Raw genomic sequence first — 26,217 nt, 5'->3', positions numbered from 1 at the left:
TCAACCTGCTTCAGGTGAGCTGTCCATTTTGTTTTGTTTTTCAGGTGCCCTGTGCATTTATCTGTTCAAACGTTTGATGGACATTTTTGGTTTGGGGGCTTGTTTGTTTATTTTTACATTTTTAAAAAGTGCCCCAGAGCTAGCCAATCAGCTCTGAGCACAGCCCTCCTAAAAAAGGACTGATAAAGGACAGATGCATGAGCTGGCTGTGGCTAAAAATTCCAATGTTCCCCCTGAGGTTGACCACACGAGAGAAAGTTGTAGAAGTGCATGAATGCAACAAGTATACTTCCACAGTGCTCTCACTGCTAAAACTGTTAAGAGACTCAAAATGAACGGGACTTCCAAAATTCAAGTTCACACTGATCAGATATGAATCTTAGAAAGGCCTGAGTTTCAGTAAGTGAATTCAGAATTCTTGAACGCTGCAGTTACTGTTTGTGGGGAACTCTGAACTGCAGTGTCAAATGTTGACATAACATCACCTAAGATGTTTCAATTTTAATTGACTGAGGTTATAATGTTCAGATCCCCAAACCTCTATTTTGATGTTCAGATTTGCTGCAGTGTTCAAGCATTTATTTATATACTCTTGTTTCAGCCCAAAATTGATTCCCAAATCAGTTTACAGAACCAAAAACCAGTTAAAGTGTCATCTAAAAGGTGCTCAGCAAGAGAGTTCTCAGTAGGATCACCACCCAGGCATGGTGGAAGGATATCTGGCTTCTTCCTATACCCCTATAGCCTTGCTGATTTCAGGAGGTAGCTGGAAGAAGAGGAGCTGGTTCCCACTTGCAGCTTATTCCAAGAAGTGGAAGGGTGCATAGCTGCTGTCATTTCTCCCTCTGGCCTGAGCAGTGGCAGCAAATAACTGCGAGGAGGAGCACTTTTGGCTGAAGCCAGATCCAGACACAAGAGATTAGCCAGGAGGAAACTTCTTTCTCCCTCTGACCTTGCTGTTGTGTTGACTTCAAATGCAAGCCAATTGCCCATTTTCCCAATTAAGGTGGTTTCATTCCATATTGAGTTGCAGATCTTCATTTTTCTTGCATTGCAGGAAGTTGCCAAGAAGATGAACCTGGACATGCGGAAGACATCTTCGCTGTGGAAGGACCAGGCATTGGTGGAGATCAACATTGCTGTCTTGTACAGCTTCCAGGTACCAGAGGGAACAGTTCTGCAGCAAAAGCAGCCATTGGGTGTGTGATCCAGCATCACTGCCACAAGGCCCATCATTGCATTCATACACATGAAGAGCACACAAACATACAAAGAAGAACCTTCTTGTGTGCATGCATTGTGTGTGGCACAATGTAACATCTTGTGGATAATCCTTTGAGGTTGCTGCCATTTGTGGGACAAAAAAGTGCATATGTAATATTTTCTCATAGGCTGTATGATGCAAAAGGAGGGAGAAATGAGCACAGGGGAAGCTGGTCAAGAGACAAGAGTGGATAAAGGAAGTGGGACAAATCTGGCAGTGAGCCCCACATGCCCTAGCACTGTGCCCATGTTCATCTACAAACATCTGAGAAATATTTGCAGGTTGGAGGGAATGTGGCCCAGGCAGTCTGGGGTTCTGTTACCTTTCTGTTTCCCTAAAAAGAATTTACCTGGTCCTCCCTCCTCTACAGAGTGACAAGGTGACCATTGTGGACCATCACTCTGCCACCGAGTCCTTCATCAAGCACATGGAGAACGAGTACCGTTGCCGGGGAGGGTGCCCCGCTGACTGGGTATGGATCATCCCCCCAATGTCTGGCAGCATCACCCCTGTCTTCCACCAGGAAATGCTCAACTACAGGCTCACCCCTTCCTTTGAGTACCAGGTACTGTGCGTTTCTGTGTCCTACTGCTGCAACCAGGGATTGGCCAAGGGAGAGAGGTGGGAGATGCATCGACATAGTTGCTGGTGGACTTGGGTCCATAGTTGCCGCCTCAAGTTCTGCAATGCTGAGGATTGCCAGAAAACTTGGTGTGACCGCTGTCCCTGATTTGCATTCCTTCCACTAAGCCAACTGGAGATTTCTTGTGGACCTCAAAAGCAGTGTTCCCTCTAAGCTGAGTTAGCTTGAGCTAGCTCACAGATTTTTACCCTCCAGCTCAGACATTTTTGTCCTAGCTCAGGAAAGATGACCCCAGAGCACACCAATTTATGCAGTAGCTCATAACTTTAATGCCAGGAGCTCACAAAGTAGAATTTTTGCTCACAAGACTCTGCAGCTTAGAGGGAGCATTGCTCTTAAGTAGTCTGCCAGCAAGGAAGACCTTGGTGCTGTCCATGGTACCATTTTGAATCACCATTGTCGAGGAGATTTAAAAGTCCTTTTCATGCACAACAAGGTGTAGCGTGATTGCCAAAGTTGTGTACAAGAAGCAAGCATATTAGAGTTCTAGAACTGAAATGCTCACCCCATGCGTTTTTGACTCTGAAAAGCAGCCATAGATGAGGCACTTAGAATCAGGGCCATGACCTAGGGCAAGGAGGCATGTTCTCTGGTCCCCAACTCCATGCCCCCCCCCAAGGCTGCATTAGCCCTTTCCCCCCATTAGCCCTTTCTCCTCAGCCTGCCTTTGAAAGTCTTTTTTTCTCTGACTGTATCCCAGAAACCTGAGTCCCCTCGCAATCCGTGTCCAGCACCCTGACCAATACACCTGTAACTGTCTCTATCTGCTCTCATTTGTACAAATGGCCCTTTTAACAAACTAATTTAGCTGACCTCTTAATCAAATAAGGACCAGTCAGTAAAGAAATCTGTGTTTGTTATGAAGGCAGCTACAGGTTTCATTTCAAGAGTGACTGTGGAGGAAAGCTGAGCTCTGGTGCCAGGAACAAAGAGCAATGCTGATTCCTGAATGGCTGTCTGCACCGTTATTTGCTCTTTCTCATTCCTGATTTCTCTGATGTCGATTAGTTTCTGCCACAGAATTATTCTGGCTTGTGGGCCCATCAGTTTTGACCTCAAACTCCTCTTCCTCCTCAATTGCGCCTTTTCTTTCTCCTCCCAGCCTGACCCTTGGAACACGCATGTCTGGAAGGGCATCAACGGCACACCTACCAAGAAGAGAGCCATCGGGTTTAAAAAACTAGCTAAGTAAGTACAGCACTGGGCACGACACAGGGCCTTCCTGGAGATGGAATAGAATAGCCATCTGGCCATAATATTGCTTTGTGGCATGCTGCAGCTCATCTTCCAGCAATCATAAGAGGTGAATCGTAAGAGGTGATGTTAGCATTGCAATGGCTGCAGTGTGGTTTCTGAGTTTCATTCACAGTGCTGGCTTCTTCATGGCACACAACCTGCATATCTCAAAAAGGATCCCTCTCCCCAGATCAATCTTCTGTGAAAGTTGCCAGGAAGAGCCCTGCTTGAAATTCCATCTTCAACAGCAGTAAGAAGTGCTTTGTGCAGAAGTAGAGGCCTTTGGGGTGATGGTTCTTCCAGTGGACAGGAATTAGCCTTCCGGAGAAGGTTGTCAGCATCCGTCGCTGCTGATCTTTCTAAAAGGGTCCACAGCTCAGTGACACAGCACCTGCTTTGCATGCAGAAGGCCGCAGGTTCAATCCCAGGCAACTTCTTTAATTAAAAGTTTTCTAGTAGCTGGTCCAGGCAAGACCCTGCCACAGTCATTGGTAAACTTCTGCCAGTCACAGTAAGACTATACTGTGCTAGATGAACTACAGGCCTGACAGCATGTAAATGGCAGCTTCATGTGTTCATAATGTGTTGTATGTATGTACATCATTTATATCCTGCCTTTCTCCCCAGTGAAGAGCCAAGGCAGCTAATGTTATTCTCCTTTCTTCTGTTTTATCCTCATAACCACCCTGTGAGACAGATTAGGCTGTGAGTGTGTGAATGGCCAAAGATCATCTAGCAGGCTTACACGGCAGAGTGGGGATTTGAACCTGAGTCTCTGAGATCCTAGTCTGCCACAGTAACCACTGCACCATGCTGGCTTTCAAGGCCCATCTGTTTGCTGAAGCCATTGGGGATTAAGGTCAAGCAGAGTGTGCCTTTTGCAGTTTTTCTGCATGGTGCTGATAGACAGGTGCTTTTAAATGGGTGTTTTAATGAAGTGGCTGCTTTTTGTTGTGAACACCTTATGCAAATGAGAAGCAAAATCAAAAAATATTTAAAATGTTTGACTTGTCAGGGCTGATGGCCTTTTTGAGGGCAAGGGCAAAGGATGTTTGGACACCTCTTCCAGGTGACCCAGGAAGCAGTAAGAGGACATGTCAGTGGTTGCTACGTTACAACAACCTGGACCTGAGTGTAATGGAAGGGTCAGGGAAAATGTCTTGCAAAAAAGAGGCTAGAGGGATATGCAACTCTGTTCTTGTTTGAAAGCTACCAAGTGGGAGCAGAACCGAGTTCCAGACTGGCAGCTGGTATACTTTCCCCTTACCTGTGCATCTCTGTGGGAGAAGCCTTATAAACCTTCCACTAGTCAGCATCTCAGCTTGCCACCATCTCTGTTTCTGGGCATCACAAAAATATCTGACTGGGCCTTTTTGAGAAAGAGGATCCTGGACTGGGTGATGCCTTCAGGCTGATCCATTAAGGCAATTCTGTCCTTTATACAGGATTTGAATGGCAGGCAAGCCTATCAGCTGCTATTAACCATGGAAATGTTCGTGGTTTGGGGCAGTCTTTACCTCTGGAGACCAGATGCAGGGGTGGGGGAATGGCCATTGCTTCCTGTTTGCCAGTGAGCTTCCCAAGAGGCATCTGTCCCTTGCAAGCAATGGACAGACCTTCATCCAAGCCTGCAGGGCTCTTTGTACATTCACTCAGAAACCAGAAGTGCCAGTCAGATTTCATTGGGACTGCAACTTCTTGGGGAGTTTCTTTGGGGCATTGTTGGCAGATGACTGGTTTGCTCCAAGGATGTTATTAGCTCAAGAGGAGATGCTTGGGGAGGTGAGTCAGTAGCCCAGAGAGCTGAGCAGTGGCCGCATTTTCCGCCTGCTTTCAGATTGAGCTAATAACTCCAGCACTGATCATTCTTTTTTTCATTTGGAATTCAGTCTTCAAAGAGCACGATGAAAGTTTGCCAACTCACTGGAAGACTTGGACCTTATTTTGCTGCCAACTGGAAGCAGGGATCTTTCCGATAAGTTGACCTTTACATTTTGGGTGCCCTGACTCCAGAAACCTCCCTGCTCATTTCCATATAGATTGAATGAAACCACAAGCACCTTATCTGGGCCTTTTATCCCCTTAAAGTACCAGACTGAGCTGAAGCTCAGATGTGAAGGAAGCCAAATTGGTCTCCTGGAACAGGGCAGCTCATTACAGCCACCTTCTTTGCTTGCAGGAGAGTAAAGGTGTGGGGGGGGGAGTGACCCCGAGAGATGAGCCGCCTTCTCCACTGTCCCCAGGGGAAAGGTGGGTTTTATTCCCCCATTAATCCAGCCTGCCTCTGAGCCACTAAATCCACTCTGGGACAGATGGTGGAAGATGCCAAGAAAATCAAAGCGGGTTCTGGAAACCTTGGAAGTTTTGACGGGGCTTCCCTTTTGATTGCTGTGTGCGACCTGAAAGGGAAGGGGATTGCGAGAGAGGGCTGGGAGGAAGCAGAGCTCCGGCTGCTTTACAGTCCTCTGAAATATGGCTTGGGTGGGGCCCATAGATCAGTTGCAGAGCCCTTGTTTGGAATGCAGGAAACTGCAGGTTCAATCCCAGCAATTCCAGTTAGAGGAACCTCACATGAACACAGGGAGCTGTCTCATACTGAATCAGCCCCACCACTTGTGCGCACAACCTGCACTACGGGAAGTAGTACCATTTCATTTGTTTGTTTGTTTATGCGGACTTATAGTCCACCCTTTCCCATAAATGGGTTCAGTGCGGATTCCGACATAAATCAGATAACAATTAACACCTACAATTAAAACTAAACACAATATATTAAAACTAAGAAGCAATAAAATACAGTATGTCACAGAAGTGAGTACACCCCCTCACATTTTGTAAATATTTAAGTATATATTTTCATGTGACAACACTGAAGAAATGACGCTTGGCTACAATGTAAAGTAGTGAGTTTACAGCCTGTATAACAGTGTAAATGTGCTGTCCGCTCAAAATTACGCAACACACAGCCATTAATGTCTAAACTGCTGGCAACAAAAGTGAGTACACCCCTAAGTGATAATGTCCAAATGGGGCACAAAGTGTCAATATTTTGTGTGGTCACCATTGTTTTCCAACACTGTCTTAACCCTCTTGGGCATAGAGTTCACCAGAGCTTCACAGGTTGCCACTGGAGTCCTCTTCCACTCCTCCATGATGACATCACTTAGCTGGTGGATGTTAGAGACCTTGTGCACCTCACCTTCCATTTCTGGATGCCCCACAGATGCTCAATAGGGTTTAGGTCTGGAGACATACTTGGCCAGTCCATCACCTTTACCCTCAGCTTCTTTAGCAAGCCAGTGGTTGTTTTGGAGGTGTGTTTGGGGTCATTATCATGTTAGAATAGTTTCCAAAGGGAGGGGATCATGCTCTGCTTCAGTATGTCACAGTACATGTTGGCATTCGTGGTTCCCTCAATGAACTGTAACTCCCCAGTGCTGGCAGCACTCATGCAGCCTCAGACCATGACATTCCCACCACCATGCTTGATTGTAGGCAAGACACACTTGTCTTTGTACTCCTCACCTGGTTGCCGCCACACACGCTTGACACCATCTGAACCAAGTAAGCTTATCTTGGTCTCATCAGACCACAGGACATGGTTCCAGAAATCCATGTCCTTAGTCTGCTTGTCTGCAGCAAACCTTTGCGGACTTTCTTGTGCACCATCTTTAGAAGAGGCTTCCTTCTGGGATGACAGCCCTGCAGATGGTTCAGATGGTGTCAAGTGTGTGTGGTGGCAACTAGGTGAGGAGTACAAAGACAAGTGTGTCTTGCCTACAGTCAAGCATTGTGGTGGGAATGTCATGGTCTGGGGCTGCATGAGTGCTGCCGGCACTGGAGAGCTACAGTTCATTGAGGGAACCATGAATGCCAACATGTTCTGTGACATACTGAAGCAGAGCATGATCCCCTCCCTTTGGAGACTGGGCCGCAGGGCAGTATTCCAACATGATACAGCACATCATAGGCAGCAAGGGCACACATTTTGCAGAATAAAAACAGCTATCAGCCCATAGGTTGAGAATTCCGGAGACCTGTTATTGGTGAATCATAATTAGACCTGTTGCAAAGGGTTGATAATAAATATGGGCAAACAGATTTGAGCATCAATGTAGCCAAGTGATGGATCAGAACATGGGAATGACTGGGCAGAAGCCATGGTCCCAAGTGATTTAAGGGGGTGTAATACCGGCAGGGGACCAGGAAGGGCCTTCTACTGACTGCCACCCCTCTGGTAAGGGTCTGTTTGGGAGGGCCCAGAGGACCCACCCAACCCCTGTGTCTTCCTTCTTAACAAAACCTTCTGTCTGTGACCAAAGAGACGTGGAGCAAGATTGTGACAAGCATGATTGAACTCCAAAGGAAGTTCTGGCCATCACACACCTTTTAAATGCCTTCCCTTCGAAGGATAGGGGCACCTTCTTCTGGAGGTCATAGAACTGGACACTCTAGCCCAATATTTTTGAAAGGGTATTTTAAGGAGAGGCACTGGATGCTATGCTGAAAATTTGATGCCTCTACCTCTAAAAACAGCCCCCCAGAGCCCCAGATACCTGCAGATCAGTTTTCCATTATACCCTATGGGAATCCGTCTTCATAGGGAATGATGGAGTGCCCAGCAGATATTTCTCTCCCTCCCCCCACCCCAGCTTTCTGATGACCCTGAAGTGGGGGGAGGGCCTCCAAACTGGGGGATCACCTGCTCCCACCTGGGGATTGGCAACCCTGGGATTGGGGGGGGGTCTAAAGTACATGGGAATTAAAAAAGCATCAGGGCCAGATAGGAAGACTACATTAAAAATCAGAAGAGCTGGATCAGACCAAAATTCACTCTAGTCCAGCATGCACATTATCAGCTGGATGTGTCTGGGAAGGCCACAAGCAGAGCTTGAAGGTAACATCCCTCCCTTATCATGATGTCATTTAGAGGTCTACTGCTCCTGAACATGGAGGCTCCTCTTAGCCATCGTTGATAGGCATCTGCTCCAAGGCCATGGAGGCTGAGGCTGGCGCTTGCTCAACCACTCTGCTATAGCTCATCTTTATGGCCATATTGCCACACCAATTTCCAATCCCAGAAGCTCTTTGACACAGTGAATTATAAACTGTTAGTTTTCTAAGCAAGTTAATAATTCAGTGATATTAACAGAGCCCGAGTCAGGCCAGCTGCAGCTGCCAGCCCCGGTGCGTGAAGCAGGAAGTGCATGCCTGCGTGTTGCTCACCATGTCCTCAATATTTAACCAAGCGGCGGAGCTCTCTTGTCATCGGCAATGCTGGAAACAGCCTTCAGTTCCGCAAATGGAGTCTGGGCACGACAGAGGGCAAACGCGGCCAGAACCAATTCAAAACACGATGCATTAACCTTTACGCTAAGGGCCTGTGTGCAAGCGGCGTTCCAAGTACCTCTTAGCCTCTCACACAGCACTCATGAACTGCACTGATGTGGCAATACCGCCAGAGGCCGATTTGAAATTATATTAGAAGGTGAGTTTAGACTCACTTTGCATACTTGTGGGAAACGTAAGAAGAGCCATGCTGGATCAGGGCAAAGCCTGCTGAATGTACTACTTCTGAAGGTGGACAGCCAGGTGCCCATAAGGCAAAACTCCTTCAGCAAATTATATTCGCTGGTACTCTGCCTCTGAACATGGGGGGTTCTGTTTAGCCGTCATAACTTACAGACATTTATAGGCCTCTTGCCCGTGAATGTGTCTCATCCCCTTTAAGGGTCACCAAGGCCAGAGCCAGTCAGTACACTGAATTCCTTAAATTCTGCTCTGTGCAAAGAAGTTTTTCCTGATGCCTGTCCTGAATTTTCTACCACTGGGCAATTTCACTAAGTGAGCCTGAGTTCTAGTATTGCAGGAGGGACAGAAAAAAATTCTATCACGTTTTCAAATATGCATAATGTGATCGATCTCTGAGACCAGTGGCACCAACAAAGTTTCATTCTGGGTATAATAATAATAATAATAATAATAATAATAATAATAATTTTTATTTATATCCTGCCCTCCCCGCCGAAGCAGGTTCAGGGCGGCTAACAAGACATGGTATGTACCATGATTATTATACAAGTCAATTATAAAATACAGTTAATAAATACAATTAAAACGGTTACATAATTTTTTAAAAAAACTACAATAAATTAAAGGTGCTACATTCAATAAGGTGTGTATCCAGATGGCTAGCTGTCACTTCAGGGTTCCTTATAGACTTGTTGAAAGAGGGTGGTTTTGCAAGCCCTGCGGAACTGGTTAAAGTCCCACAGGGCTCGCACTTCCTCCGGTAGCTGATTCCACCAGTGGGGAGCCATTATTGAGAAGGCCTGCTCCCTCGTTGCTTTCAGTTTGGCCTCCTTTGGTCCAGGGATTTTTAGAAGACTTTGGGAGCTGGATCTCAGTGCTCTCTGGGGAACATGTGGAGAGAGGCGGTCCCTAAGGTAGGCAGGTCCTCGGCCATATAACCTTCCTGTGCATGCACACTTCTTCAGATACACGTCTGAAGAAGTGTGCATGCACACAAAAACCTGTACCCAGAATGAAACTCTTAAAGGTTCCACTGGACTCAAACTTTGTTCTTTTGCTACACAGCTACCCACCTGAATTTATAAATCCAGGGCTTTTTTGAGCAGGAACTCACAGGAACACAGTTCCAGCTGGCCTGGTATCAGGGTGTGTAGCCTAATATGCAAATGAGTTCCAGCTGGGCTTTTTCTATAAAAAAGCTCTGTGTGAAACTATGGTGATGTCAGGGGGTGTGGCCCAATATGCAAATGAATTCCTGCTGGGCTTTTTCTAAAAAAAAAAAAGACCTATATAAATCTTTGTCATGATCTAGTGAAGTCTATAGGCCCCAGGGAAACCTGTGTTAGAATAGCTACGAGGCCTACATTTCACAGGAGCCCTTCTATCCCTCTGATTGGGTGGGTAGAAGTTTTGGAGGGAAAACTTGCCCAGAGGGGTGGGACTTGGGAGGAAAATAATAAAAGGTCAGCAAGAGAGGGAAGTGTGTTCTCTTTGAAAAGGCTGGGCTAGAGAATGCTGCAGCTGGGAATAGATCCCTCACCCAAAGGGTGAATCCTTGGCATTAGAGAGAGAGAGAGAGCGACTAGTTAGTTGCGTCAGGGCTTTTATTCTTTGTACCAACCTTTACTGTTTTCATATTCACTGTTGCACTAAAAGTTTTTTTACAAACCACTTTGAGCACTTATAATAAACTTGTTATTGTTATACTGTAGCTTGGATCCTCACATCTCTTCAGTTATAGGATATAAGGTTTTGTTAAGAAGGAAGACACATTGGTCAGGTGGATGCTTTTGGCCCTCCCAGTCAGACCCTTACCAGAGTGGTGGCAACCAGTAGAAGCCCTTCCTGGTCCACTGCTGTGTGACACACCTGCTCATCGTTTTATTCTAGGCTGCAAAATGCTGAAACCTTTGACCTCTCCTCATAGGAAAGATGTTTCAACCCTCTGATGGTTCTATTTAAGCTTTTTCTGTCTCTGTGATCATCGTTTTTGAGATGGGGCAACCAAAACTCTATGCAGTGTGCCAAATGAACCAGATTTTTAAAAAGACATCATGTTTGCATTCTACTCTTTTAGGATCTTTCCCCACTCAATAAGCACATGAAGCTGCCTTCTACTGAGTCACAGCATTGATCTCTCAAGGTCTGTATTGTTTACTCAGAGTAGCTCTCCAGAGTACTAGGTAGAGGTCTTTTGCATCACCTGCTCAAACCTGGGACCTTCTAAATGTAAAGCAGATGCTCTACCACTGATCCACAGCCCCCGCCTCTTAATAATGTGGTAGCAAAGCCAGGTTTGAAAGTAAATGTAGAGGTTAGAGGGAGCTGCAGTCAGCCATGGCTTTCTTTTCAATTAATGTACAGTATGAGATGCGTGTGTCTGCTTGTCTCATTCACGTGTTACCTTTTTAGGTATACACTCAACAAAATTAGATGTACACCTAAGGGGCACCATGTGAGAATCTGCCCATCCTTTAAAAAAACCTGATTTGCGGTCATGTAACACATTTTCCTTTTGTTCTGCCATGTAACATATCTGCATGCACACTTTTTGTCATGAAAGAGTTGATGCAGGCAGCATTTGGTGTATCAGATAGGGAGGAATCCTCAGTCAGTTGGCCTTCTAGATCAAGGAGTCATCTTTATCCCCACCCCCCCCTTTCTCCTAGAGCTGTGAAGTTTTCTGCCAAGTTGATGGGACAGGCAATGGCAAAGAGGGTGAAGGCCACCATCTTGTATGCCACAGAAACAGGAAAGTCCCAGGTCTATGCAAAAACCCTGTGTGAAATCTTCAAGCATGCCTTTGATGCCAAGGTAGGGTCCTGAACTGTGTGAGTTTGAATGGCGGGGGTGGGAGGGGGAGTGTGGCTATTTTCAACCCCTAGCAGAGAGCTTAAGAAAAATGGTTGTCTTTTTAGGTGAAGTGACACAATCGTTATAGAAGAGGGACACTTTAAAAGTTCTCTCTTACCTTCAATACAAACATACCTTTTTAAAAAAATTTTTTTGAGGGGGATGGGATTCTGCATATTGGCAGTAGACAGTGACAGTGTTGATTGGCTAGTGACTGTGAAGTCAGGAAGGCACCTTTCCCCACTTAGTCTCCAAAGGACTTTTGTACAGTACATACATCTGTCATGTCAGTGTTGATTGGCAAGTTCCTGTGAGGTCAACAAGACACTTTCTGTGCTGTGTCTCCTGAGGACTTTAGGTACAGCTCTCTGTTTGCTGGCATGACTGTCTGTCAATTGCAAAGCTGGTAGCAAACTCAAAGAATCCACTGCAGCTTCTCTTTAAATGTTATGTCTGCCTGCCTCATCCCCCTTCTCCCTCCCACCCTCTGCTGCAGGGGATTTCTAATACCCCATGGGTTAGTCCATGGATGAAGGTTTCCAAACTCTTGACAGCTTTCAACAAAAAGCAAAGACCACCAAAATTTGAGGAGCTGGTAGGTGCTCAGGAGACAGGATCCAAGGGGGCTGACATCTGTGCAACTAGCACAAGAACTCAGGAGACCTTTTTACAAAGACGATGGAAATGGAAAGGTCCTTTTTATAGGAAAGCATGGGTACTTGTGAGTAAGGAAAGGTGAAAAGGGATGCTTACTGGCAAATGAGGGGCAGAAAAACAAGGAAACACAGATTGGGAGTCATGAATAAAAGGCAGAGGAGGGACAGGGGAAGGAAGCCTCCCCCTGCCCACAGCTCAGCTCTGAACAGAGTCAAAAAGAAGCTTGCGTGCATGGTTTTGTAGCAGCATTGCATAACCAGAGAGTGAGACCACCACTATCCACCCGCAGAACAAATGCAGCGTCTAGCCCTGGAAAAATGCAGACTGAGGTCAGCTCTAAAAGCTTAGGAAGTCAGAAAGCGTGAGAAATCTACACTCAAGCCTCTGCACTTAATAAGAGAACGTTATAAAAAAAAATACCTTAAGAGTTTGAGTTGAACTGGGACTTAGCTCCTGGGACCTGCTGTCAAGCCCTGGAACACTTAACTGCATAATAAAAGAAAGGGCCCCTGAACACATGCAATTATGGTGACCTTGGTAGCAGCTGGTTGAATACTGGTCAGGGATGCTTCAGGGGTGTCGAACTCATTTGTTATGAGGGCCGGATCTGACATAAATGAGATCTTATTGGGCCAGGCCATGTGTGTCATAAAATGTAATGCCAGGTTGCAGAGATACAAACTTTATAAAGGACACAGAGGTGCTTTTTTTTTAGGTGCTTTCTTTCTCTCTCTCCTGGGATTGAGGGAAGTGGACAAAGGAAGCTCTGGCTCTTTCCCTCTCTTCCCAGGAGATGAGGGGGAGAGCCTCAGCCAATAGAAGGAAGAGAGGCTTGGCTCAGTAGCTCTGCTATGTGATTGAGAGATCTGGCAAAGCAAGCTCTGTCTCCTTCCCTAAGGGAGGACCCTCAGACAATGGAGAAAACAGAGGCTTTGCTCTGTAACTCCTGTGCGATTGAGCAAGCCTGCAAAGCAAGCTGTGACGCAGAAGGAAGCAAGAGAGAGAGAGAAGGAAGCAGACTTGCTTGAGGGCCTGATAGGGGCCCTCTGGGGACCTGATTTGGCCCCCGGGCTTCATGTTTGACACCCCTGCTTTAGGTCAATCCTGCATTGAGCAGGGGGTTGGACTGGATAGCCTGTGCTGCCTCTTCCAACTCAATGAGTCTCTGGTTCTGTGATTCTATATCAGTCTTTTTGAATGGTAACAAGTACCAGTCTGACCAGTCTTTCCTTCTTGTTTTTTTTGGCAGGTGACGTCAATGGATGAGTATGATACTGTCCACCTGGAGCATGAAACCCTTGTGCTGGTGGTCACAAGCACTTTTGGCAATGGAGACCCACCTGAGAATGGCGAGGTAGGAAGGGCTGTTTGCCTTCCTTTGCATAAGGGATCCAGCCTTTTCTTTCAATAGCAATAAGAATGAAAAATAGTTTCTAAAGACCATAGGCTTTGAAGTCCCACAGTTGTTGGTCTCTTGCACCAATTCTTTTCTCTCTAGTGTTGGATCTCTAGGCCTCTCATAACTTGGCTATTGGAGAACCTTCTAGCTGGAAGGGCCAGGAATTGAACCTGGGGCCTTCTGCATGTAAAGCACATGCTTTACCACTGAGCCACAGGCCTCTTGGGGTAACAGCTGAGGGAGTATCTCCTGATATTTTGGAGCAAATGCTTCCTTCCCAATCAGCTGTATGATGAAATTGTTAAAAGACTGGGCAGGGTGATGAAGCGACTCATCCCAATGCAGGGAGGGGGGAGGCAAAGCAAAGACCTTACATGGAGACTAGTTGCCTGGGACTAGTCCATCAGCCTTATGCAGTGCCTTTTCCCCTGCCTTTCCCTCAAGGTTTTCCTCAGTTGGTAGTGTTTTAAAAATTTCCTTTTGCTTCTCAGAAATTCGGCTGTGCTCTGATGGAAATGAGGAATCCGAACTCCAACTTGGAAGAGAGAAAGTAAGTGTGGCCAGGCAAGGTCTCTTTGTGTGTCTGCTTTGACCATACTTGCTACCAATGGATCTGCCAGTCCACACAAATGCTGCTGGAAATCCCAGTTTGTTTGTCGACTCCCTTGGTATTCCGCAAACAACAGGCCATGTAGTATATCTTGTCTCTGGGTCAGTCTCTTTTCCTTTGTAGGGACTGACTTCAGTCTCACAACCCGTCTGTTTGCATAGGTTTGAAAGGCTGTCAAGGGTGTTCCCAGATAGGCGTGGGCAGGGGTGAAATTCTAGCAGGAGCTCCTTTGCATATTAGGCCATACACCCCTGATGTAGCCAATACTCCAAGAGCTTACAAGGCTCTTTTTTGTAAGCTCTTGGAGGATTGGCCACATCAGGGATGTGTGGCCTAATATGCAAAGGAGTCCCTGCTATAATTCCACCCTGGGAGATGGGAAGTGTTGTCAAGTACACAGTGGACTTACAGAGACCCTGCAGGGTTTTCAAGGCAAGGGATGAACAGCGGGTGGTTTGCCATTGCCTGCCTCTGCATAGCCACCCTGGACTTCCTTGATGGTCTCCCATCCAAGTACTAACCAGAGCTGACCCTGCTTAGCTTCCAAGATCTGACATGATCAGGCTAGCCTGGGCCATCCAGGTTAGGGCATGTTTTCACGACACATCGCCAAATGACTGGTGGAGTCTACAGTTCATCTCCTGTGCGCCTTATTAGGGCTTCATTTCTCATTTTTATTGTAGGAAAGTTATTTGCCTTGGTTAAAGGAGTGCCAGCTTCCTTGCATTGTCCTTGCAAGCTTGCTGATTATACCAACCAGCCGCTGTGCTTATTCGCATGGTGCTCAACTACCCGGCAGCTGATAGAATCATAAGGCTGGGGCTCTTCCTTGCAAGCAAGTTGGCTGCTTCCTTCCACACATGTGGACTTCTAATTAGGGTTGTCAACCTCCAATTCTCCCGGAATTACCACTGATTTTCAGACTATGGAGGTCAGTTATCCTGGAGGAAATTGCTTTGGAGGGTTATATGCTATACCATATAGTCTAGGACAGGGGTAGTTAACGCAACCTTAGTTAACGTAAAAGCCACATAGAATAAATGTCAGATGCTTGAGAGCCATAAGACATGAATGTCAGAGGTTTGAGAGCGGCAAGACAGGGAGGGAGAGAGGGAGGGAGGGACAAAGGAAGGAAAGAAAGAGATGAGGAAAGGAGGGAGAAGTGGAAAGAAAGCAACTTTAACTTTAAATGCGTTCTCCAAGCTGCTGGGTGACTTGGCTTGGGGAAGTGATTTCAAGAGATAAATGCCTTCTTTAAGCCAGCTGATGGGGCAGTGGGGCTTTGAGAGCCAGATAATATGTGTGAAAGGGCCACATGTGGCTCCCGAGCTGCAGTTTGGCCACCCCTGGTTTGGAGAAGCAAAATTCCTAGAGTGACAGCACATCCCCCCCCCCCCCTTGAGCTCCTTCCCCTTCTCTAACTCCACCCTCTCCAGTTACTGCCCCTTTACCTCTAGGAACTCCCAAGCTGGAGTTGGCAACCCAAACTTGCAAGAGAATGTAGGAAGGATGAAGGTCCTCCACAGAAGCAGGAATTCGCATACAAGAGCTAGTTTCCCCATTCACTTCTGTAAAAAACATGATCTCCTCGTTGGCTTCTTCTTGGGATGAAGGGAGCGAGCATAAGAAGCAACAGATTGTCTGAAATCCCCCTCCCCAGATTTGCCCCCAAAGAGGGGCAAAACAGAATACAATAAATGAGGCGCACCCATATGCATCAAAACAAGATGAGTTATGGCTGGTTTCATTCATTGGAAACAACACCACAACTTTTTGGCTGACTTCCTTGCATTACTACTGAATCCCTCCCCTCCCTATATTTTTTTTTGGGGGGGGTAGTTAATGTGAGCCAATTTGGTAAGGCAGGATGAAAATGAATTCACCGCTTTATCGTTATTGTTTCCAGGGGTCGTTTTGTAGGAAAAAAGGTGAAGAAGCTCAATAGCATATCTCATTTGCATATGCCCTGGGATCTGTGTGCAGCGGGGAAAGAACTCCCCACTGCATGCAGACCCTGGCTGGAGGTTCAGGAGCTGTGATACTGTGAGCTCCTGCTGAATTCAAGCCCTGATTTTTTGCATTCCACTCCACCCACCAGGTGCTTGAGGCAGCTTATAGACCATTATCACAATACGAACCATTTCTTTTTTAAAATGCCAGTGTGAAATAATCCCACGTTACAAGAGTGGTGGCAAAAAATACATTGCTTACACAGAAACAGCAGTGCTATCAAAGAATGTTGTAGCAACAACAAAATCGAACGCAAACTAGCAACAGCAAAAACATGGGGGGAAACCGTACAGCGGCATTTTAAAGTATTCAACTCATTCGCACGCAATCTAAATAAAACATTATCAAACAGAGAGCCCAGGTAAATAAAATATATCTTTAGCTCGTGCTGGAAACTTGGCATGCTCTACATCAGCCGAATGTCTGCGGGGAGGGCGTTCTATAATTAAAATTATTTTAACAAATCAATATTTGCTCACTGAGGGCCAAACACATTCTGTGTCGTTCCACCATTCTTTTCCCACTGCTGTTCTTCTCCCCCAGTGCAAAGTAATCACAGCTGCCCTCAAGGATAAGCAGAGGACAAAAGTTGAGGGAGGGCTGCCTTTCCATAACTATCCTCTGTAAAAAAAACCCACCCCCAAGCTGCTTTTCCCCCCATGAGGGAAAAGGTGTGAGAATCTTGTATATTTCCTCCTTTTCAGCGGTGGAATTCTAGCTGGAGCTCCTTTGCATATTAGGTCACACCCCTGATGTAGCCAATCCTCCAAGAGCTTACAAGGCTCTTTTTTTGTAAGCTCTTGGAGGATTGGTGACATCAGGGGGTGTGGCCTAATATGCAAAGGAGCTCCTGCTAGAATTCCACCCCTGCCCCATTGGGATGTCCCCAAGAAACAGTTTAAAATTCTCAGTTCACACAGGCGGTAGGTCATCTGTCAGCTCTTAAAAACTAGATGTAGCCATGAATAGCCACTGGGGAGCCTAAAACCATGGCCCCTTTGTGGCAGTACTTAAGGCAGAACGGGAGCGGTGTAGTGCTAGAGAAAGCAGGTGTGGCATCGTGGTTAAGAACACCTCATGTTAAACGTTGCCTTCTCCAGAAATCACTGGGTGACCATACACAAGCCACTTTCAGCCTTCTGTGGCAATATGGAAAACGGTAGCACCAACCTACTGTGCAGGGTGGTTATGAGATTTGCAAGAAGATAATGTGTCTGAAATGCTTTGAATACTTGAAAGTGCTCCACACATCGTTCCTTTGAACTCACTTTTCAATCTCTGCACTCCCACTCCCTTTGCCGTATATCGTTTTAAGGTGAGCAATTACACCAAACACCCAGTAGGTGTCAGGCTTTCACATGCTTCTTTGTCTGAAATTGAGTCGGTGTCATGGGCTGGTTCCCACATTGCCTTCCCCAGGTGAACATCTCACAGACCAAGCCAGGAGGTAAAGTTTCCAAACAGGGAAATAAGAATGCTCACCCACAATCCAAATGAGTTGTGTGAATTGTTCCCTGTCCCCCCTCCGCATCACCTCCCATTCCCTGACCTGGAAGTCCTTGTTCTGCTACAATGCTGTTTGCAGGAGCTACAAGGTACGGTTCAACAGCGTCTCCTCTTATTCGGATGCCCGGAAATCCTCAAGTGGTGGACCTGAATCCCAGGACAACTTCGAGAGCACTGGGCCTCTGGCCAATGTCAGGTGAGCAGGAAAGCGTCACTGGTTTTAGGGAGATGTTCTGCCTTAGGAGCAGTTCAGGATGATAGGGCAAGGGTGGAGGACCCAAAATCTTGTTCCATCTCTGGGGTCAGAGGTCTCCTTTTGGTGTAGTGGTTAAGTGTGCAGACTCTTATCTGGGAGAACCGGGTTTGATTCCCCACTCCTCCACCTGCACCTGCTGGAATGGCCTTGAGTCAGCCATAGCTATTGCAGGAGTTGTCCTTGAAAGGGCAGCTTCTGGGAGAGCTCTCTCAGCCCCACCTACCTCACAGGGTGTCTGTTGTGGGGAGGGGAAGGGAAAGGAGATTGTAAGCTGCTCTGAGACTCCTTTGGCTAGTGAAGGGTGGGGTATAAATCCGATCTCCTCCTCCTTCTCTTCTTGTTCTTGTTATTTTTCTCCTTCCTCCTCCTCCTTTCCTGTTTGTGACCTGCAGTCCTGAGAGCGGGTAGCCTTCATTGATTCCATCCCCCCCAGACACTTTTCTCTGGCCTATTTGCAGATTCTCCGTCTTTGGCCTGGGGTCGCGTGCCTACCCCCACTTCTGCGCCTTTGCCCGTGCTGTGGACACTCTCTTGGAAGAACTGGGAGGCGAACGCATCCTGAGGATGGGAGAGGGGGATGAGCTGTGTGGACAAGAGGAATCCTTCAGGACGTGGGCCAAAAAAGTCTTCAAGGTAGCCTGCTTTCCTTTGCTGTATGGTGGGGCTTTGAGAGACGAGATCCCAGCCATTTAAAACAGTCAATGCCAGCTTTATTGCAGCTGTTTTGGTCCGCTGGTTCCCCAAACAAGTTGCTGCTACTTTAGTGGCATTATTAAAGGGGGTGGGTGCCATTTTGCCATTTCAGTTCTTGAATTGGAGGTAGTTCATGTAGATAGTAGGAAATTCTGTGGTTCGGGAACAGTTCCCTTGCTCTACATGCAGAAGGTCCCAGGATAAATCTTTGGCATCTTCAGTTAAAGATCTCAGCTAGCAGATGCTGTGGAAGGCCTTACTCTATCTGAGATTTGGGGGAACGACTTCAGATCTCAGCAGTTAATGCTGCACTGATTTGATGCAGGGCTTTTTTTGTAGCAGGAACTCCTTTGCATATTAGACCACACACCCCTGATGTAGCCAATCCTCCTGGAGCTTACAGTAGGCCCTGTATTAAGAGCCCCTGTAAGCTCTTGGAGGATTGGCTACATCATTTAGGCTAACTGATAGGGATAGCGTCAAACAACGTTACTGTCAGATTTACTGTCAGATTTAGATTTAGTAATGTTAATTAAGTATTGATTGCTTTTAATATGTTAATTTTAATGTTTTTATTACTGTATTGTTTATTTACGGATACTGTTAGCCGCCCTGAGCCTGCTTTGGTGGGGGAGGGCGGGATACAAATAAAATTTTACTTACTTACTTACTTACTATCATGGCCTAATATGCAAAGGAGTTCCTGCTACAAAAAAAGTCCTGGTTTGATGCCATCTAAGGCATCTTCACACGTTCACATATGCTTGCTGCCACACTTTGCTGCAGTGGTACTGGTTGCATACTGCCTGGTGCTTTTCCAGTTCATGTATCTGCATGTGGTTTAAGGAGTGTGTGTGTGTATGTGTGTGTGAGAGAGGAGGGGACTTCCACTAGTTTTCCCCTCGTATCTTGAGAACCTGGTGTGTGCTGCAGGCAGCGTGTGACGTGTTCTGCGTGGGTGATGACGTCAATATCGAGAAGGCCAACAACTCCCTCATCAGCAACGACCGGAGCTGGAAGAGGAGCAAATTCCGCCTGACTTACGTAGCCGAGGCTCCTGAACTCTCACAAGGTATTAGAGGGGCTCGCATGAAATTTCAGTTTGGTGCCAGGAATAGCTGTATTCAGTGACCTGAGTAAATTTATGCAGATGCTTGCAAATTGCTTTGCTTAAGTTATTCTAGCTTTGCTGCTGCTACTCAACTGGAACCAGGCAGGGCACTGAAACATCACTCAGTCCTTATTCCCCTTCCTTGTGTGGATGCTATCCCTAGACATTCTGATTCTGTGAACTTAGGCAGATCATGAGAAGGAGGGTGAGGAGGGTTGCATCAGTGCTTAGTTCTTGTGGCCCTTTCTTACATGCCCAGGGAAATGCTGTTCACCGCTTTGGGGTCAGTCAGCAATTTTTCTCCAGCCAGTTTTCCCAGGGATCCTGGAGGGTTTTTGTTTGTTTGTTCGTTTTTGCTATCTTCTGAGCATGGAGCAGGTGTCAATAGGGGTGTGGGTGGAGGTATTTGTGAGTTTCCTGCATTGTGCAGGGTGTTGAACTAAATGACCCTGGAGATCCCTTTCGACTTTATGATTCTATGACATTGACTGTATACTCAAGTCACCTTTCAAAGCCATCAGGATTAGCAACCTGTTTAAAAAAAAGGGGGGGGAGACCCTGAAACTATCTTAGATTCTGGTAGATTCTGTAGCCAATATCAGATTCTATAATTATGCCTGTTTGGCCTCATGTTGAACCTGACGAAATTATTGAATTAATTGATGGTTTAAAAGTTGGCAAAGCACCAGGTCCTGACGGTCTCCCTGCTGAGATTTTTTAAAAATGTGCAGTGTGGTGCAGTGTGGTGTTCTGAACCTTTGGCCAACTTAATCTACTGACCATTACAGAACTGTCCCAGATTCCTGGCTTAACTCCATAATTGTTCCCATCTATAAAAAAGGTAATTTAAATCTTCCCGAGAATTTTCGCCCCATTAGTTTATTATCCATTATGGGCAAACTATATGCAAAACATTTAGAATGTCGGCTGACAGATTGGATACATTCGGAAAACATTATTGGCCTAGAGCAAATAGGTTTTTCCAAAAAAAAAAATCTACTATTGATCATTGTGTCACATTGGCTTTTCTGGCCGACAAATACATGAATACAAGAAATGGGAAGCTCTATGAAGCTTTTATAGATCTGAAGAGTGCATTTGACTCTGTGGACAGAAACAAACTATGGAATAAACGTCTGTTAAATCTATTAAAGAATTTACATACAAATACAATTTGCCAGGTAAAATTCTCATCTATAGGACACCTAACTGAAAAAATACCAATATGTAAAGGAGTTAAACAAGGGTGTGTGTTAGCCCCTCATCTTTTCTTAAATGATATGGCACAATATCTTAGTTCCATAAATGGGCACCCACCTAAGTTAAATGATCTCTCAGTCCCAGTATTATTGTATGCTGATGATACAACTATACTTTCCTGCACAAGAGTGAAAGCTTTTAACAACTACTGCCAGCTTAACTCACTTTCTATAAATTATTCCAAATCTAAGATTGTGGTCTTCTCTAAAAGTTGGCGACCACAAAAATGGTATATAGGCAAGAAGGAAATTGAGCAATCCAAATGCTTTAAATATTTGGGCATAACCTTTCATTACAATTTCAAATGGGCAGTTCACCGTGACAGAATAATAAATATAGCTAGTTGTTCTTCATCTCAAATTAAACAGTTTTATTATAAAAAGGTAACCAATGTTTGCCTGCTGCAATCAGAGCTTTAATGCTAAAACACTATCACAATTTTTGTATGGTATCCCTCTGTGGATTAATGCTCTGAACCAAAAAATAGAAAATATCCAGGCTGCATTTCTGTGACAACTTTTAGGAATCCCCAACTGTGTTCCTTATTTTGTAATCTGTTCAGAAGCAGGCCAATCTCTGATTGAAACAAAAGCTTGGACTCTAACTTTTAAATATTGGTTACGGATATTTTATAGGGCTGAACCAGCTAGCTTGCTCAGCTATCTAAAAAGAGACCCTTATAATGCTGCTTGGCAAGATGGAATCATGTCGAAGCTCAAAAACATGGGAATTGCAATTGACGACCTATTTTTATCTGATGAATCTTATAATTTTAGATTTATCAAACAGAGAATCTTAGATCTAGAATCTCATAAACTGTGTCCTGTCCAATTTTATACTTGCTCTCCTGCCTCACTTGGACTTGTTCAGACGGCCAGGAAAATGGCCAAATATTTATCTGAACTAGATAATCCGCAACATTGAAGAGCTTTTATGCTGGCTAGGATGAATGCATTTCCCTCCAATGTTCTCTATGGGAGATTTCTTCAAGTCCCCTTTAGCAAGAGACATTGTCTATGCGAGTCAAGCTCGCCAGATTCCATCCAGCATATTTTATTGAACTGCCAACTGTATACTAATCTCCAGAAGGTTCTGTTAGATAAGTCTTTCTTTACTGTCCTACATTCAAGAAAATAGGATTGATCGCCATTTCCTATTAAATGACAACATAATAGATATCACAAAAGCTGTTGTCAAATTCTTGGCTGAAATTGTTAAAAATTATTCTAAGCAGGTTTTATTGTGATCTTAATCTTAGTTTAGCCTTTTATGCTTTGAACAGACATATCTGATTGTTGTTTGATTGACAAGTGTCTGTATATCTCTTTTCGTTATGCCAATAAAGGTGTGATTGGATTGGATTGGATTGGAATTATGCCATATCACAGAAGTCATAGCTCTGGATAGTGGCTTATTTTAGAAATACATCAACATTTAATGCATGGCTTCCTAAGTATGTAAACTGCATGGTAACTCTGAGCAAGCTGAAGTCCCCGTGTGTGCAATAGCCTTTCCCTGTTGCTGGTCTTCCTTCATGTAGCACGCTGCCTCCTTACATAGAGGTTCTGAGTAAGCGTCATGGCTAATCGCCTCTAATAGACCTCTCCTCCACGAGTTGTTTAGGTTTGCCCAGAGTTTTCATTGTGTGCAAAGGGTACAAATCCTTGGCTACCATTAAGGACAGGAAAGAGAATTACAAATCTAAGAACAGCAGTTTTTAAAGTGTCCAAAGTGCATTTTCAGGAACAGCCTGTTTCTCAAAAGAACTCTTTTCACCTCCAGGTTTATACAGCGTCCATAAAAAGAGAGTCTACGCAGCCCGGTTTCTATCACGTCAGAATTTGCAAAGCTCCAAGTCCAGGTAAGAACTGCAGCCCAGCCAACTTGCAGTCCAGTGGTTGGGATTTATGCTGGTAGATCAGGACTACCCCCCATCCCCCGGTGGAAGACTCGCTTCTCCCCTCCACATCTAACCCCACACATATACATCAGAGGTTTTTCAATCAGGAATGGAGACCTGTGCAGAAATGTCTGAATTGCAGGTGGCACTAACACACCAACAGAAGGCCAGTGGCTTTCAATCACTTTTCATCCATGGCTACGTTATCCGTGGCTCTTTCTTGCCCTGCAGTTCTGAACAGTTTTATAAACATTCCTTATTCAGTAAAGAGGCTATTCCAACAATGTTTTCAGTTTGTGGTGGCTGTGGCTTTTTGTCAGTAGCAAGAATGCTCTTTGGAAAAGATAAGCACACTTTCAAAGCTTCCCTCTCCTTCCAGCCGCTCCACAATCTTCCTGAGGCTTCACACCAATGGGCATCAGGGTCTACGTTACCTCCCTGGAGACCACCTGGGCGTGTTTCCAGGCAACCTTGAAGAGCTGGTCAGTGCCTTGATTGAACGGCTTGAAGATGCACCTCCCACCAACCAACTGGTAAAAGTGGAACTCTTGGAAGAAAGAAGCACAGCTTTAGGTAATGTGGGATTACTTGAATTCACCTTCTTTCAATAAAGTTGGGACCTGTTTGGGCAGGCTAAGAAGAAACACCAGAATTTTCGGCATTGAAACCTTGTATAGAAGACTTGTCCAATCAGGGAGACTGTTTCAGGTAGCCAATCAAGGATGCATGCAGGGTGTTGGTGGCTAAGGCTGAAATGTCATACTGAGTTCCATGATTCCCCTTTCATTTGGATTCTTTTGTATGGGTGTATAAATGTAGTTGCTATTTTATTCCCTTTAACTTTAATGAACAGTTGGGAAGACCATTTTCATTCCACCTATTTTCTTTGGCAAGTTTCATTTTTCGTTTATGTGCTTTCTGCCATGTTAACACAACTGATGCAAAAACAACCTTCAGGCTTTTTTGAATAGGATCAGGGGAAAATAACAAAACCATAGTTTCAGCCCAAGAGGAGACAAAAGTATAAACAAAACGTGATCTTTCAAATCGGCCTGGCATGTTCACCATCAGTAGCATGGGGGGAGGGGTTTGCTTGGTTTCTCCTTACCTGGGCAGGCTGTGAATCGGAGTGCAGGAAAGACATGTGGAAATAAACTGTTTATAACAACTTGTTGGGTACTTGTAGGTTTCCCACTCACCCAGGGCAAATAGTAGGGGAAGGTGTCAGGATTTGCATTGGTATGCTCCCTCTCCACCTTGAAGCAGTAAGAATCTAAGACTAAAATTACACATCGTATTTAAAAGCAGCATCTTCAGTTTGCTGCACAGATGGTGCCAATTTTACCTTATGCAGTCTAGGGGTAGCCACCTGGAGAAGCCCTCCTGTGGGTTCCACCTAGTCGCTGTGGCTCGAACAGTTCCCACGGGAAGACACACACCCCATGGACCTCAAGGCTTGGTCCAGCTGAACCTGGTGGAAGACACTAAGCTTTAAAGGTCTAAACCAGCATCTTGAATTGGAACCAGCTGGAGCACATTTGGAATACGGCATGAGAGGAAAGAGTTAAACTTGCCTCTTCCCTCCCCACAGCACCATGGCTGTAATCCAAATCATCCTCTCCCTGCAGCTCCTTTTAATACTCCCCTTCCAAAAACCACACTCCCAACACACAACCTTTGAGAGATCTCCTCAGGCAACAGCTCAGTTCTTTCAGATGGTATCCTGGGATTCTCAGAGCAAGATGTAGATTTAGATCTAGAAAGACTATATCCCTTGATTTCACTGTGGAATAAGCAGCCTTATTTTGTTTTGAGTCATTGTTATGAACAGACTGTGTTTGTTTTTTGTTGGGTGTTTTTTTTTCTGGCATGGTCTCTGGTTTTTAACAGTAAAATCCTAGTTGACTGGATAAGTCCCTATAAGCAGCCTTGCTTCAGAGATGCTTCTATGGGCTCACACCCTCCGCCTCTCACACCCCACCTTTCCGTTTTCTGGAGAGAGACCAGGCTTCTGTCTTGGCAGGTGTCATCAGCAACTGGACAGACGAGAACCGTATTCCACCCTGTACCATCTTCCAGGCGTTCAAATACTACTTGGACATCACCACCCCTCCCACACCAATCCTGTTGCAGCAGTTCGCCCTGCTGGCCACCGACGAGAAGGAAAAGAAGCGCCTCCAAATTCTAAGCAAAGTAAGCTGAGAGGGTGGGGTGGGACAGTATGATGGCAAGATGGCTTATTCCTTTTTCTCAGAACTACACATTCCTCACAGTTATATAGTGGCTGCGGATCACTATTTTACCTCCTGGTCCACAATGCATTAAATCACATCTATATCGCAGGGCTTTTTTTTTGTAGCAGGAACGCCTTTGTATATTAGGCCACAACCCCCTGATGTAGCCGATTCTCCTGGAGCTTACAGTAGGCGCTGTAATAAGAGCCCCTGTAAGCTCTTGGAGCATTGGCTACATCAGGGGTGTGAGTCCTAATAGGCAAAGGAGTTTCTGCTACAAAAAAGCCCTGCATATATGCTTTTGACAGTGTAAAATGATTGACAGTGTGTAGAAACGTCCATAGAAACAGAACCCAGGACAATGTTTTACTCTTGTGGGATGAACGTGGCTTTCTTCTTCAAATGACAGCCATGTTTAACCACATTGTTGCAACTAGTTTGGCCCTTCCCTCATACATCTGGAGTCCTGTCTGCCCTTTTCATTTCTTCGACACAGCACTGCTTGAAGGATGAGACAGGAACTTAACTGAAGCTGTGGTGTTTAGCTGATTTGATTGCTTAGATTGATTGATTTGCATTGATTTATGATTGGATAGGAATGGCCCCCTCCCCGATTAATCAGGCAAATGGTTTTTTTTAAGGCTTATTCATCACTAACACAAGAATTCACAAAAGCAATAGAGTGCATTTTAAAAGAGGCATTCCCATTCCCTCTCTGATGTGAAAAAATGCCTCTTCTAAGAAGGTGCATGCTGCAGCCACATGCATGTTCCTACCTACAAATGGGTATCCATTTATATCACTTTAGTGATATACAAAGTTAGGTAGATTTGATAGGTAACTTGTTTCTTTATTTAAGGCGCATATGCCCAGCCTTGAATCAATAACGCTCATACAATCAATCAGCTTTAAAGACACTTTAAATCAGCATCAAGTGATGCTTCTAAACCTAGCCTGTCTGGTATATTTGTGTCTTGCTCTTCCTCCAAGGAGTGCAGAGTGATATAGTGCAGAGGTGTCAAACTCATTTGTTATGAGGGCCGGCTCTGACAT

General features: G+C 45.4%; 1 protein-coding gene across 1 annotated transcript in view; it reads left to right on the top strand.

Annotated features, from left to right (window-relative positions):
• NOS1 (nitric oxide synthase 1) overlaps positions 1 to 26,217 on the top strand; it is a 120,544-nt gene that overhangs the window by 78,106 nt on the left and 16,221 nt on the right. Inside the window, exons 10-21 of the mRNA XM_060249092.1 lie at positions 1,058 to 1,159; positions 1,635 to 1,829; positions 3,010 to 3,095; positions 11,345 to 11,489; positions 13,435 to 13,539; positions 14,076 to 14,134; positions 17,790 to 17,906; positions 18,425 to 18,599; positions 19,593 to 19,731; positions 22,813 to 22,891; positions 23,310 to 23,503; positions 24,954 to 25,123. Coding sequence (XP_060105075.1) covers positions 1,058 to 1,159; positions 1,635 to 1,829; positions 3,010 to 3,095; positions 11,345 to 11,489; positions 13,435 to 13,539; positions 14,076 to 14,134; positions 17,790 to 17,906; positions 18,425 to 18,599; positions 19,593 to 19,731; positions 22,813 to 22,891; positions 23,310 to 23,503; positions 24,954 to 25,123 — 1,566 coding nt within the window. The remainder of the gene's footprint in view (positions 1 to 1,057; positions 1,160 to 1,634; positions 1,830 to 3,009; positions 3,096 to 11,344; positions 11,490 to 13,434; positions 13,540 to 14,075; positions 14,135 to 17,789; positions 17,907 to 18,424; positions 18,600 to 19,592; positions 19,732 to 22,812; positions 22,892 to 23,309; positions 23,504 to 24,953; positions 25,124 to 26,217) is intronic.

Source organism: Heteronotia binoei, chromosome 11 (assembly GCF_032191835.1).
Source record: "Heteronotia binoei isolate CCM8104 ecotype False Entrance Well chromosome 11, APGP_CSIRO_Hbin_v1, whole genome shotgun sequence".
Taxonomy (NCBI): domain Eukaryota; kingdom Metazoa; phylum Chordata; class Lepidosauria; order Squamata; family Gekkonidae; genus Heteronotia; species Heteronotia binoei.
This window is presented reverse-complemented; position numbering and strand designations above follow the sequence as displayed.